The sequence below is a fragment of the Erinaceus europaeus genome, chromosome 16 (genome assembly GCF_950295315.1).
Source record: "Erinaceus europaeus chromosome 16, mEriEur2.1, whole genome shotgun sequence".
In the NCBI taxonomy this organism is placed as follows: domain Eukaryota; kingdom Metazoa; phylum Chordata; class Mammalia; order Eulipotyphla; family Erinaceidae; genus Erinaceus; species Erinaceus europaeus.
In genome coordinates, this window is record NC_080177.1 from 73,500,032 (window position 1) to 73,512,521 (window position 12,490).

General features: G+C 43.2%; 1 protein-coding gene and 1 pseudogene across 11 annotated transcripts in view; one reads left to right on the forward strand and one right to left on the reverse strand.

Moving 5' to 3' along the window:
- Nucleotides 1-9,538, reverse strand: part of RALGAPA1 (Ral GTPase activating protein catalytic subunit alpha 1) — a 185,924-nt gene extending 176,386 nt beyond the window's left edge. For 5 of the 11 annotated variants that reach the window (XM_060175429.1, XM_060175431.1, XM_060175428.1 and 2 more), the window contains exon 1: nucleotides 8,954-9,538. In XM_060175429.1, the coding sequence (XP_060031412.1) occupies nucleotides 8,954-9,059 (106 nt within the window). In that variant the 5' untranslated portion in view covers nucleotides 9,060-9,538. The remainder of the gene's footprint in view (nucleotides 1-8,953) is intronic. The other 6 variants (XM_016191349.2, XM_060175433.1, XM_007530243.2 and 3 more) reach the window with 2 other exon arrangements.
- A 945-nt stretch (nucleotides 9,539-10,483) lies between these two features.
- LOC103119920 (histone H2A.V-like) lies at nucleotides 10,484-11,382 on the forward strand (annotated as a pseudogene).
- The last annotated feature ends 1,108 nt before the right edge of the window (nucleotides 11,383-12,490 follow it).

Consider the following 12,490-nt stretch of genomic DNA (forward strand, 5'->3'; position numbering starts at 1 on the left):
TCTCTTTCACTCTGTATGTCTATCTCTCCCTCTCCCTCTCTCTCATTAAAATTTATAATAAGAGTCAAGGTCAGCAAAGTAGCTCATCTGAATAGATGCCTGTTCTGTCACACACACAACTCATGTTTCAGGTCCGGCCCTACCACATTGAAGGAAGCTTTGGTGCTGTGGCCTCTGTCTCTATCTCTTATCTCTATCTCTATTCCTTTTGAAAAAAGTCAGTCCAAAGTGAAGTCCCAATAAGAATAGGAAAAAGGTAGAAGGAAAGAGGAAATAAAGAATGGTAAGGCAAACTTTTTTTCCACACAATCAAATGCATAAAGAATTCATTACTATCGGATCATCACCACAGAAAAAGTCCGTCAGGCAGAAGAAATATCTATGCAAAACAGTTAAGAACACAAAGTAACACCAGACAGGTAAATACATACCTTTTCCTTACTATTTAAAAGATAACTGGTCTTTAAGCTCAACATTCTTGAACTAGGGTGTATGGAGAGTATCCTGGGTCAGTGGAGTGGTATGGTTCTGGAGAAAATTCTCTGGACAGGGCATTTTTGATTCTGTCATCTGCTGCCTGTGTCCCATTTTGCACTCTAAAGCCCTTTGAATGTTGAACTGTTCAAAAACTAAGACTTAAGAGAAAAATCCAACACCTTAGATGATTAAAGTGTAGTGTTGCAAAAAAAAAAAATTTAGAGTATAAATTTTTGAACATGTTAAATTTTTGCCAGTAAGCATGAAAAGCTGAGGAAAACATGTTCACTTTCATAAAGTTCTTACATAAAATGAGAAGTAATAGAATATATTATATTACAGTAGACTCTACTAAGCTAATCATGTATACTATAAATCATGAAACATCTGTCATAACTGCACCTGGGGTCACTGACTTTAGTCTCAGCTGAACGTGCCCAGGGTCTGGCAGCTAGAGGTTGTACCTCCATAGAAAACTGTGCTTAGAAGTTTACTGGGAACACACTCTGGTTGGAACTCCCTCAGGATCACGCTGTCTTCCAAGGTCACAGCCCTGAAAAACATCTACAAAAACAGCAGTTTTCTATGGGCAGCGCTGACACACTCAAACATACCTACTATTGAGACTGTGGACTGTCCAAAAACCTAACTCACAGCATGCAGATCACTCTGCTTCTGCCTCTGGGAGAAAAAGTTAAGTTGCAGGATCTGCTGTGATAACAACTGGACTGAAGTGAAGGGTCAGTGTTGTTAGCCTGTGGCTGAGGGCAAGGCTCTGAGGAACCGGCTAGGAGCAGAGAGTGGTAGGAGATCTCGCTTTTGTGCAACTCAGGCATCTATCTGCAGCTTACAGGAGGAGTGAATTTGGGATTCTCCTGCAGCAACCTATTCTTCCTATTCTTTTTTCTTTTTTACTTTTTGCCTCCAGGGTCATCACTGGGGCTTGATGCACGAAGTCACTGCTTCTGGCAACCGTTTTTTCCATTTTTTTTCTGTTGTTGTTGGATAAGAGAGAGAAATTGAGAGGGAGCGAGAACGAGAGACACCTGCAGACCTGCTTAGCTTCTTGTGATGCTTCCCCCTGCAGGTTTGGAGCTGGGGACTCGGACCTGGCTCCTTGTGAGGGTCCTTGAACTTAGTACTCCATGCGCTTAACCAGGCGTGCCACCACCGGACTCCAGCAGTTACCTATTCTTTTCCAAATGCCTTCCTACCCTGTGTGCAATACAACCCTACTCATCAAAACGGGGAGACTACAGTCAATAACGCAACAAGCATCACAACAGTACTGAGGGCAAACAACCTAGAATTATAGCCTGGAATGTGATTTTAAAATAAGGTCAATAATTAAAGGGGAAAGCTGCTTAGCTAAACCAATAGAAATAAACAGACTGGGGCCAGGTGGTAGTGCACCTGGTTGAGTGCATGGTACATTGTGCAAGGACCCAGGTTCAAGTCCCCACCCCACCCCCACTTACAGGATGAAAGTTTTGCAAGTGTTCCAGGTGTCTCTCTGCTCTCTCCTCTATCACTCCCTTCCCTCTCAATTTCTGGATGTCTCTATCCAATAAGTAAATAAAGATAATTTTTTAAAAAAATAAGTTAATATATTGAATAGATTCAAACAAAATGTAGAGTCAGAGGACGATAACTTAAGTAATGGAACAAGTCAAAACCCAGGGAAAATCTAAATACAGCAGATCCAACAATTTAAGTGAGCGATTCAAAATAACATTCCTAACAATGTTTACTAAAATTAGATCGAAGCACAAAATGAAAACCACTAGAGAAAACTTCCAACAAATATGAAAGTTAAAGAACACAACAGCTGTGAGGGCCCAGCAGGGTGCCCCTGGTTAAGCACACACATTACAAAGGACAAGGACCCAGGTTCAATCTCCCAGTCCCCCACCTGCAAGGGGGGTGCTTTGTGTGAGGTGAAGCAAGTCTACAGGTGTTTATCTCTCTCTCTCTCTCTATCCCCTCCTCCCTTCTCAGTTTCCCTCTGTCCTATAAAAACAAAAACAACAAAAAACTAGAAAGGAAAAAACGGCCACTGGGAGCATGGGTTCATAGTGCCAGCCCGAGCCCCAGCAATAACTCTGGTGACAATATAAATACACAAACACACACAACTGAACTAAAAAAATAAAAGAGTGGTTCCACAGTAGATAGATAAGTAACATGATAGAAACAGCAAGCTGGAAAACGGGCAACAGAAATACTTGGGCCAACAGAAAGGAGTTAAAAACAGAATAAGGGTCTTACGGAACAACATCAAAAGAAGCAACATAGGGGACACTGAGGAGAAGAGGAAGGATTAACATCCTGATCAAAAGAAATAATAAATAACAATTTTCCCCTAACTTCAGGGATGAAAAAGATACACAGATATAGAAAAAGCACTACACCAGGTTTAAAAGCTGCTCCCCAGCAAAAAAAAAAAAAAAAAAAAAAAAAAAACAGCAGAAAAGACCGGCCACTGAATGGAAGAACTGTACAAAATACATAGATAAGGCAATGATATCCAAGATAAATAAAGGAGTCATGGAGCGCAAGAAAGAGAGAGAGAGAGAGAAAAGAAAGAAAGAAAGAAAGAAAGAAAGAAAGAAAGAAAGAAAGAAAGAGAGAGAGAGAGAGGGGAAGGGAGGGAGGGAGGAAAAAAAGAAACAGATTGGTAGGAAGAAGTGGCCTGGGAGGTGATCAGGAGAAAAGCTCTAGACTTGTAAGCACACAATCGTGACTTCAATGTCAGGCGCTGTTTATACCAGAACACTGCTCAGACTCCCCACAATCTACCTAGTGAAGCAGATGATTGCTTTTTGTTGTTTTGTTCTGTTTTGTTTTGATCACCACCTGGGCTTCACTACCCTAAGATGACTTTTTGTTTTCTCAGAGACAAGAGAGACAGAGACAAGAGCAGAGAGAGATGGAGAAAGAAACCATAACATCGAAGCTTTCTCCAGTATGGTGGGACAAACTCAAACCTGGGTTGTGTACGTGGCAAAGCAGCACATTATCCAAATGAGCTATTTTGCTGGTCCCAGATTTTTTTTTTTTCATTAGGCAGAAGGTCTGAATACACACTTCTCCAAAAAGGACACAGAGATGGCAAACAGACACATGAAAAAATCAGAGCCATGCAGATCAAACTCCCACCATACACCTGTCAAAATGGCTGTCATCAAAATGGCAAGAGATAACAAGTGTTGGCAATGATATAGAGAAAAGAGAATACTACGGGTGGGAATGTAAACTGATGCGACAGCTATAGAGAAAGAATGGAGGGAGCCGGGGTGGTAGGTAGCACAGCAAGTTAAGTGCAGGTGGTGCAAAGCACAAGGACCGGCGTAAGGATCCCAGTTCGAGCCCCCGGCTCCCCACCTGCAGGGGAGTCGCTTCACAGGCGGTTGAAGCAGGTCTGCAGGTGTCTGTCTTTCTCTCCCCCTCTCTTGTCTTCCCCTCCTCTCTCCATTTCTCTCTGTTCTATCCAACAACGACGACATCAATAACAACAATAATAACTACAACAATAAAACAAGGGCAACAAAAGGGAAGAAAGAAAGAGAGAAAGAGAGAAAGAAAAAAGAATGGAGGGGGGCTGGGTGGTAGCACACGTGGTTGAGCACACGTTACAATGCCCAACGACCCAGGTTCAAGCCCCCGGTCCCCAACAGTAGAGGGAAAGCTTTGCGAGTGGTGAAGCAGGGCTGCAGGTGTCTTTTCTTTCTCTCTCCTTCTCTATCACCCCCTTCTCTCTAGATTTCTGGTTGTCTCTATCCAATAAATAAACAAACAATTAAAAAAATTTTGAAAATGGAGGGACCAGGTGGTGGCGCACCTGGTGGAATGCACTTGTTACATGCACAAGGATCCGGGTTCAAGCCTCTGGTGCCCACCTGCAGGGGGAAAGTTTGAGAGTGATGAAGCAGGTCTGCAGGTGTCTCTCTATCCTTTCCCTCTCAATTTCTGACTATCTCTACCTAGTAAATAAAGGATTTTAAAAGTTTTTTGAAAAAGAGAATGAAGATGCTTTTAGAGTTTTTAAAACAGAGGTAAGGGAAATCGCATAATGATTATACAAAAAGACTCTCATGCCACAGACTCCAAAATCCCAGGTTCAGTTCCCATACCAGCCTAAGCCAGAGCTGAGCAGGGCTCTAGTATCTATCTATCCCTATCTCTCTGTATCTTTCTCTCTCTCTCTCTTATTAAAAAATAAAACATTTTTTCTTTAATTTTAAACAGGCAGTCAGAAAGTTAGTTCAACTGATAGAGTGAAGTACTTGCATGCGTAAGGTTCTGGGCTCAATCCCAAGTATTACTGTATGTGACAGAGATGTCCCCTGGCTTCCCTGACTTCTCTCTCTCTCATATGCAGCTCTCTCACAAATCGCTTATAGAATAAAGTCAAATGTTAACTGTAGTTTTTGTCATATCTGACAAGACAGAGAGAAAATGAGAAGGGGAGAGAGAGACAGAAACGGAGAAAGAAAGGCGCCTGTGTCGCTGCTTGGCCGCTCACTCAGCTTGTCGCCTTCAGGCGGGGTGTGGGGGCCCAGGTCCTTGTACAAGGTAGTATGTGCACTCCACCAGACACAACACCTCTCAACCCACAAAATAAAATATTTTTAAAAACAAAGAAATATAAACTTTAACTAGAACTATCATGCAATCCATCAGTTCCACTTTTAGGGATTTATCCCAACAAAACAAGATCACTTTCTTGAATCACTACATGTTCACTGCAGCATTAGTTATAATACCCAGCACATGAAAACAACCTAAGTGTCCACTGGTGGATAAATGGGTAAAGGAAATGTCAGTGAATGCAATGGAGGGAGTATTACGCAGTTATAAAATGAAAAAGGAAATCTTGCTACTTGTGAGATGGATAAGCCTTTGAGGGCATTATGCTAAGTGACGTATCTGATAAAGACAAATATTGCATGATCGCAAGTATACACGGAGTCTAAAAAACCGACTTCATAGATACAGAGAACAAATAGTTGGCAGAGACGGGGAGATGGGAGAAGGGGGTCAAATGATACATAAGCTTTTTGCATGTGACAGGATGGTGAGTAAAAACAAAAGGGAGGGGAATATAACATCTCAATTTAATCGCAGATTATTACGTTAATTTTAAGGTCTGAGACTGAGAAAACAGCTCAGTGAGTTGACCATATGACTTGCAGACCTGAGGTTCCTGGTTCAATCCCCAAAAACCACATGTACCAGTATGGTGCTCTCGTCTCTCTCTCTCTCTCTCTCTCTCTCTCTCACCACATATACCAGTATGGTGCTCTCGTCTCTCTCTCTCTCTCTCTCTCTCTCTCTCTCTCTCTCTCTCACCACATATACCAGTATGGTGCTCTCGTCTCTCTCTCTCTCTCTCTCACCACATATACCAGTATGGTGCTCACGCGTCTCCGTCTCCCTCTCCGTCTCCCTCTCCCTCTCTCTCTGATGAAATGAATAGATCTCTAAAAGCTAAGACACAATAATATACTGCCACTTTAAAATAAAGATACACGGGGCTGGGTAGTGGCACACCTGGTTAAGTGCATGTATTACTATGCACAAGGAACCAGGTTCAAGCCCCTGGTCCACATCTGCAGAAGGCAAGTTTCACAAGTGGTGAGCAGGGGTGCAGGTGTCTCTCTGTCTCCCTCCCTCTCAATTTCTCTCTGTTCTATCAAATAAAATAAATAAATAAATAAAGCACAAAAAAAAAAAGATACAGAACAGAGATTTAGTTCAGTGGCAAAGTACATGTCTTGCATGTACAAAGATCTGGGTTCAAATCCAGCTACCAAAAAATGTGTGTGTGTGTGTGTGTGTGTGTGTGTGTGTGTGTGTGTGTGTGTGTGTGTGTGTGTTTTCCTTCTAGGAAATGCAAACAAATCCAGAGTGGCAGCTTCTCAGTGCTTGCAGGGAAGGTTGGAGTGTAAAAGTGTTTACCCTATGCAAAACCTGCACCTGCTTCCCAAAACAGATCTGAAGTGGTTCTTCCATCTGTAAAATGAAGTTTTTGTCATCCCACTGTCTCCCTCTCATCTTTTTTTGGACTTACATTAGTCATATTTTAAACAAAACAGCAGCAATAATGGAAAGAAAAAATATATTTTATTCAATTAATTAGAACCAAGAATAACATATGAAGAGGACTCTTTCAATCTACATTTTGACAAGGTTTCTAAACCTGAACACTACTTATATTTAGAACTAGAGTATTGTGAGGGATTGTCCTGTTCATGTTAAGATGTTTAGCAGCATCTGCAATCCACTAGAAGCCAGTACCACCTCCCCCAAACATGATAATTATCTAGAAACACTGAGGATAGGAGAGTTGGGAAAGAAGGCAAAATTGTTCCTGGCTAAGAACTACAGTGCCAAAAATTCTGATATGTGGACCTCTTCCACTCACAGGCTCACAGGACAAGGAATCTGAAAGCACACTGCTCTCTATTTGAAGATGCATAAGGATATTTCAAGTATCTATTTTCTTTTTTTTTTTTTTTTACCAAAGCACTGCTCAACGCTGGCCTATGGGGGGTGAGGGAGATAGCATAATGGTTATGCAGACAGACAGATACAGAGATCAGACCATCACTCAGCTCTGGCTTATGGTGGTGCTGGGGATTGAACCAGGGTCCTTGGAGCCTGCTGCATAAAAGTCTTTTTCCATAACTACTAATGCTATCTCCCCAGTCTTTATTTTCAAACAGAGGCCCAATAAAGTATCTGGAATATGTGACTTCTTATTTAGCCCACATCTTCCAGGGTGGAAAGAGGTTCCATGCCAAAGTTATATACAACTTTTCCTTAACTGCTCCATAACTAAAGAGCTGTGGTAGTTAATTCAGGAAATCTCAATACTGTTTGGAATGCTATAGGGAGCTCTGCCATTGCTTAAGCTACAGTTAGCACCAAGTAGGTATCAAGCTCCATGAAGTCTTCAATTTCAAACTACCATTATCTCTGATACTTTCCTACATTCACACATTAACTTTCTCTGTCTCACTCTTGCGACTGTTTTCCAACTGTCAAGCAGAATGAAAATAAAATCACGCAATTTCAACTATATTTAGAACATACTTTATTGAATACTGAGTATCTTTTTATAGCACTAACTGAATTGCTTTCTTAGGACTTCATAGGAATAAATACAACTCCCTTAGAAAATGACTTGCTACCATAAATATCGGAAGAATTACGGGAAAAAAAAAAAGAAAGAAAAAAAAAACACAGATATAAAATTTGGGCTTTCGTTCTAACCCTGTCTCCTAGTAGCTGGACAGCATTCCCAAATTTCAGTTTTCTCATTTGTAAAAAAAAAAAAAAAAAAAAAAAAGGAAGATGAACTATAATAATATCTATCTCTAGGTTGTGATGACTATAGTTTATTTGAAATGATTCTACCAATACTGGTATTAATAAGAATAAACAATAACGTAGAAAAACACAGCACCTCAAATAGCAAAGAGTAAACATGTCACTTTTCAAAATGCTCATGAGATACGCAGGCTCTGCGCTCTACTCGCCCGAGCTATTTCCCCAGGCAACAGACACGCACTAGGAAGAGATAACCCTCAACTAAGAGTCGGGAATCTGGGTTCTAGACTCAGTTCTGAACTTAACTCTGATCCAACACGTGTAGATTAAACGTCCTCATTTATACCTCAAATCCTATCTTAAAAAAAACAAAAAATCCCAGTATGAGAACAGATGTTCTAGAAATATTATTTCAGCATTGATCAGCCTACGAAATGATAAAACATCTTCAGTTTTTTTAACGTCATGGCCCAAACTCTCAACAGTCTGTGTCTGACAGCAAAAAAAAAAAAAAAAAAAAAAAAATCAAGAGAAACAGATGACAAGAAGATCTGAATTCATGAAAAACAAACAAACACCACCAACACCGCGACCAGAATCGCACGCAGCCCGGAGGCCCCCGTGTCCCCTCGCAGGTCCCGCTCCCGCCGGCCACAGCGACGCACCAGGTGCCTGCACAGGGCGGGGCTCGTCCCCGGGCGCTTTTTGGGGAACCACCCCGCTCCCACACGGCACGACAGCTTCCTCCTCGCTCCGGCTGGCCAAGGAACTTGAAAGGTGAGGGTTTCCAGGGCCTGTTCACGGGACTTTTTTTTTTTTTTTTCCTTTTTTCACTCGGTTGGGGATGGCGACAGTCCTCTGACAAACATGCCCCTCTCAACACCATTATCCACAAGACTCCCGGGCAAGTGCTGGGAGTATTACAGTCGCTAAAAAATAAAATAAAGAAATTAAAAGGTGGAGGTGGAGGTGGAGGTGGAGGTTGGGGGGAGGGGGGCTGTTCAGGCCAATGTGTCACGAGCAGATGTCCCTGTGTCCGCGGGGACGGTGTTTACCAACTGCCGCCGCCCCGCCCGCGCCCGGGGACCGTCCCGCGGGTCCCCCGTCCCGGCCGGCCAGGCCGCGGCGCCCCGCTCCTCACCGATGACGATGCGCAGGTGCTTGAGGCGGGTCAGCGCGTCCTTCTTGGTGTCCAGCACCTTCTGGGTGGACTTCTTCACGTCCCCGTGCGGCTTCTTGGAGAACATCCTGCCGCCGCCGCCGCCGCCACAGCCCAACCCCGGGCCCCCTCCCGGCGCGATCCCCGCGGCGGAAAGTGGAGGGAGAGGGCGGGGAGGAGACTAGCGTGAGCGACTCATTCACTCCCCGGCCTCGCGGGCCCCGGCGCAGCCGACTCCTCCCCGGACCAGGCCGGGGGCCGCCGCCGCCTCCTCCCGCCTCGCGCCGCGGCTGCCAGGCGCCAATATGGCGGCTCCCTCCTCCCGGCCCTGCACCGAGCGGGGGAAGCCGGGCCGCCCGCCCGCCGCCGCCGCCGCCGCCGCCGCTGCCCGCTTCCTGCGGCCGCCACTCTGACCGGGTCCGAGACCCGGAGCCGCGGAGGTGGGGCTTTCGGCGGCGGCAGCGCGGCTCCTCTCTCCCTGAGGCCCCCTTAAGGTGACCGCCGCTCTAGCAGCTCAGACCTTGCAGAAGCCGACAGGGAGACGGAGCGTGGTGACGCGGTTTCACGACTCTGCCGTCTGTGGCGAATGGTTCCCTTGGCAACGGTCTCCTTGACGTCACGCCCGCGTGAGCTCATCGGAGGCCAGCCAGCGCCACCTGGTTTTCGGGCTGAAGCTGTCAAAGGAGTAACCTGAAGACAGGGGAAGTCGCTTGAGCCATTATAAGCGAAGTGACTCCTAGTCAAACTCCTTATAGTGTCCTATCGAATTTTTTTTTTTTTAAAAAGGCCCTCTTCTCCATGGTTTCCGATGTCATAGTAGCTTTAAGACGATAGCTATAAAAACAGATCTGCAACATAATCCAGAGATGTTCTTCTACCCCTTTATCTCCAAATTTAATTTTTTCTTGTTTGTTTTCCAATGACAAATTACTGCAGTTTAGAAATGTGTAGGAGTTGCACTGCTGGTGGGAATGGAAATTGGCCTAATCCCTGTGGAGAGCAGTCTGGAGAACTCTCAGAAGGCTAGAAATGGACCTACCCTATGATCCTGCAATTCCTCTCCTGGGGATATATCCTAAGGAACCCAACACATCCATCCAAAAAGATCTGTGTACACATATGTTCTTGGCAGCACAATGTGTAATAGCCAAAACCTGGAAGCAACCCAGGTGTCCAACAACAGATGAGTGGCTGAGCAAGTTGTGGTATATATACACAATGGAATACTACTCAGCTGTAAAATAATGGTGATTTCACCATTTTCAGCCAATCTTGGATGTTGCTTGAAAAAATCCTCTTAAGTGAAATAAGTTAGAAATAGAAGGATGAATATGAGATGATCTCACTCTCAGGCAGAAATTGAAAAACAAGATCAGAAGAGAAAACACAAGTAGAACCTGAACTGGAGTTGGTGTATTGCACCAAAGTAAAAGACTCTGAGGTGGGTGGTGGGGAGAGTACAGGCCCTGGAAAAGGATGACAGAGGACCTAGTGGGGGTTGTATTGTTATGTGAAAACTGGGAAATGTTATGCATATACAAACTATCCTATTTACTGTCGACTGTAAAACATTAATCTCCCAATAAATTTAAAAAATTAAAAAAGAAATTAAAAATAACGTATGTATGTTTTATTAGGAACTCTATCTCTGGGTGAATCTTAGATTTTGCCTAAATGAATGTTACACTTAGTGATTAGAAAAGAGATAAATAGTAGGGAAGCTTCCAATGGAGGGCATGGGATGTGGAACTCTGGTGGTAGGAATTGTGTGAAATTGTTAGCCCTCTTATCCCACAATCTTGTTGGCCATTATTAAATCCCTAATAACCTGGTGCTGTGAGATGGGCAGCGGCGGCAGTGGCAGCTCGGTGGCAGCGAGGTCTGGAGCAGCCAAGGCTTTGGCTGGAGGCAAAGCTGGAAAAGACAGTGGGAAGGCCAAGGTCAAGGCAATGTCTCGCTCACAGAGAGTCGGGCTGCAGTTTCCTGTGAGTCATATCCATAAGACAGCTAAAAATTCGCACCAGGAGCCATGGGAGAATCAGTGCCACTGCTGCAGTGTACAGCGCCGCCATTCTGGAGTACCTCACTGCCAAGGATCTCAAAGTAAAGCGGATCACTTGCAATCCGTGGAGATGAGGAGTTGGATTCTCTCATCAAAGCTACCATAGCAGGTGGTGGTGTGATTCCTCACATCCACAAGTCTCTGATTGGCAAGAAAGGACAACAGAAAACAGCTTAGAGTTGTTTTAACCAAGCTTCTTCCTCCCCATCATTGTACTGTTACTGGAACAGAATAATGGGGACATGTAGAGTTAAAAAAAAAAATTGAAAAGCATAGACAATTACTGTAGACATGATAAAAAAAATTTATTAGACTGGAAGTTTGATAAAAGTACCTTTATGTGTGGCAACAGTTGTGTGTTGATTGGCTAGGTTTCTTCCTGTGTGTTTTATACAAAAATGGAATTGATAAAAAAATAAATTCCTAATAAAAATTTTAAAAGAAAAGACATTTATGGAAAAATGTGTGTATTAATGTATAATCCAATACCTATATTTTATTGTAACATAAAATGACAGAAGAGTACATTAGTGTATTGACACCAATAACATCATTAGTCTATCTTACAGATGTCATTTTGCTAATATTTAGATTTTTCATTTCTCTTTCTTTTTAATTTACTGTATTAGGGATTTAATCATGGTTTGCAAGATCATAATATTATGAGTATAGCTCTACACCACACCCACCACGACAAGTCTTTGCTTTCCCGATATTTCTTCACATACTCACAATACATACTTTTTGTAAATACTGAACTGTTAACATTTGTATGAAATTCACAAAGATTATTAAGACAGCACAATAAACTATGCTTTAATTTTCCCACCCCACCCATCTGAATATTTTTAGAAACTTTTAAGACTACATTGGGTGTAGTTAAAATGGTGGGAATTTTGAGATACTAAGCAAGAGACAAAATTTCAGGTAACCTAAGGTCCACTCCCTAAGATGGGGAGGGGACCCACATTTTAGAAGACAGCAATTCAGTTAGTCATTCAAACTAATGTTCTTAAACAATAACTTTATTAAAATTCAAGTTTTCCTGAAATATAATATTAACTATTAACTATTGATTGTCTTTTTGAACCCTAAGACAGCAGGAACCTCACATCTTCACTATAGAGCCCCTACTTCCCCCAGTCCTGGCACCCTTGGATAGGGCTCACTTTCCCGTATGCATCTCCCAATCCATACCAAATAATATTGCATCCGCCGATCACAACCTAACCAAAGCAACGATTGCCATCTCAACATGCTTCACCTCAGAATGTATCCAGAGACTTCACGTGTGGAATGACAACCCTTCAGCTTCATTACTCGGGTGAGACCTTTCCTTTTATAGTACACTCTAATTTCATCTCAGGTAGTTCACTTTCTAACAAAGTCCCATAACCTAGACATACAACAGTTTCTGTGAGAGAGAGCTTATGTTCACACGTATCCATAAACTACTG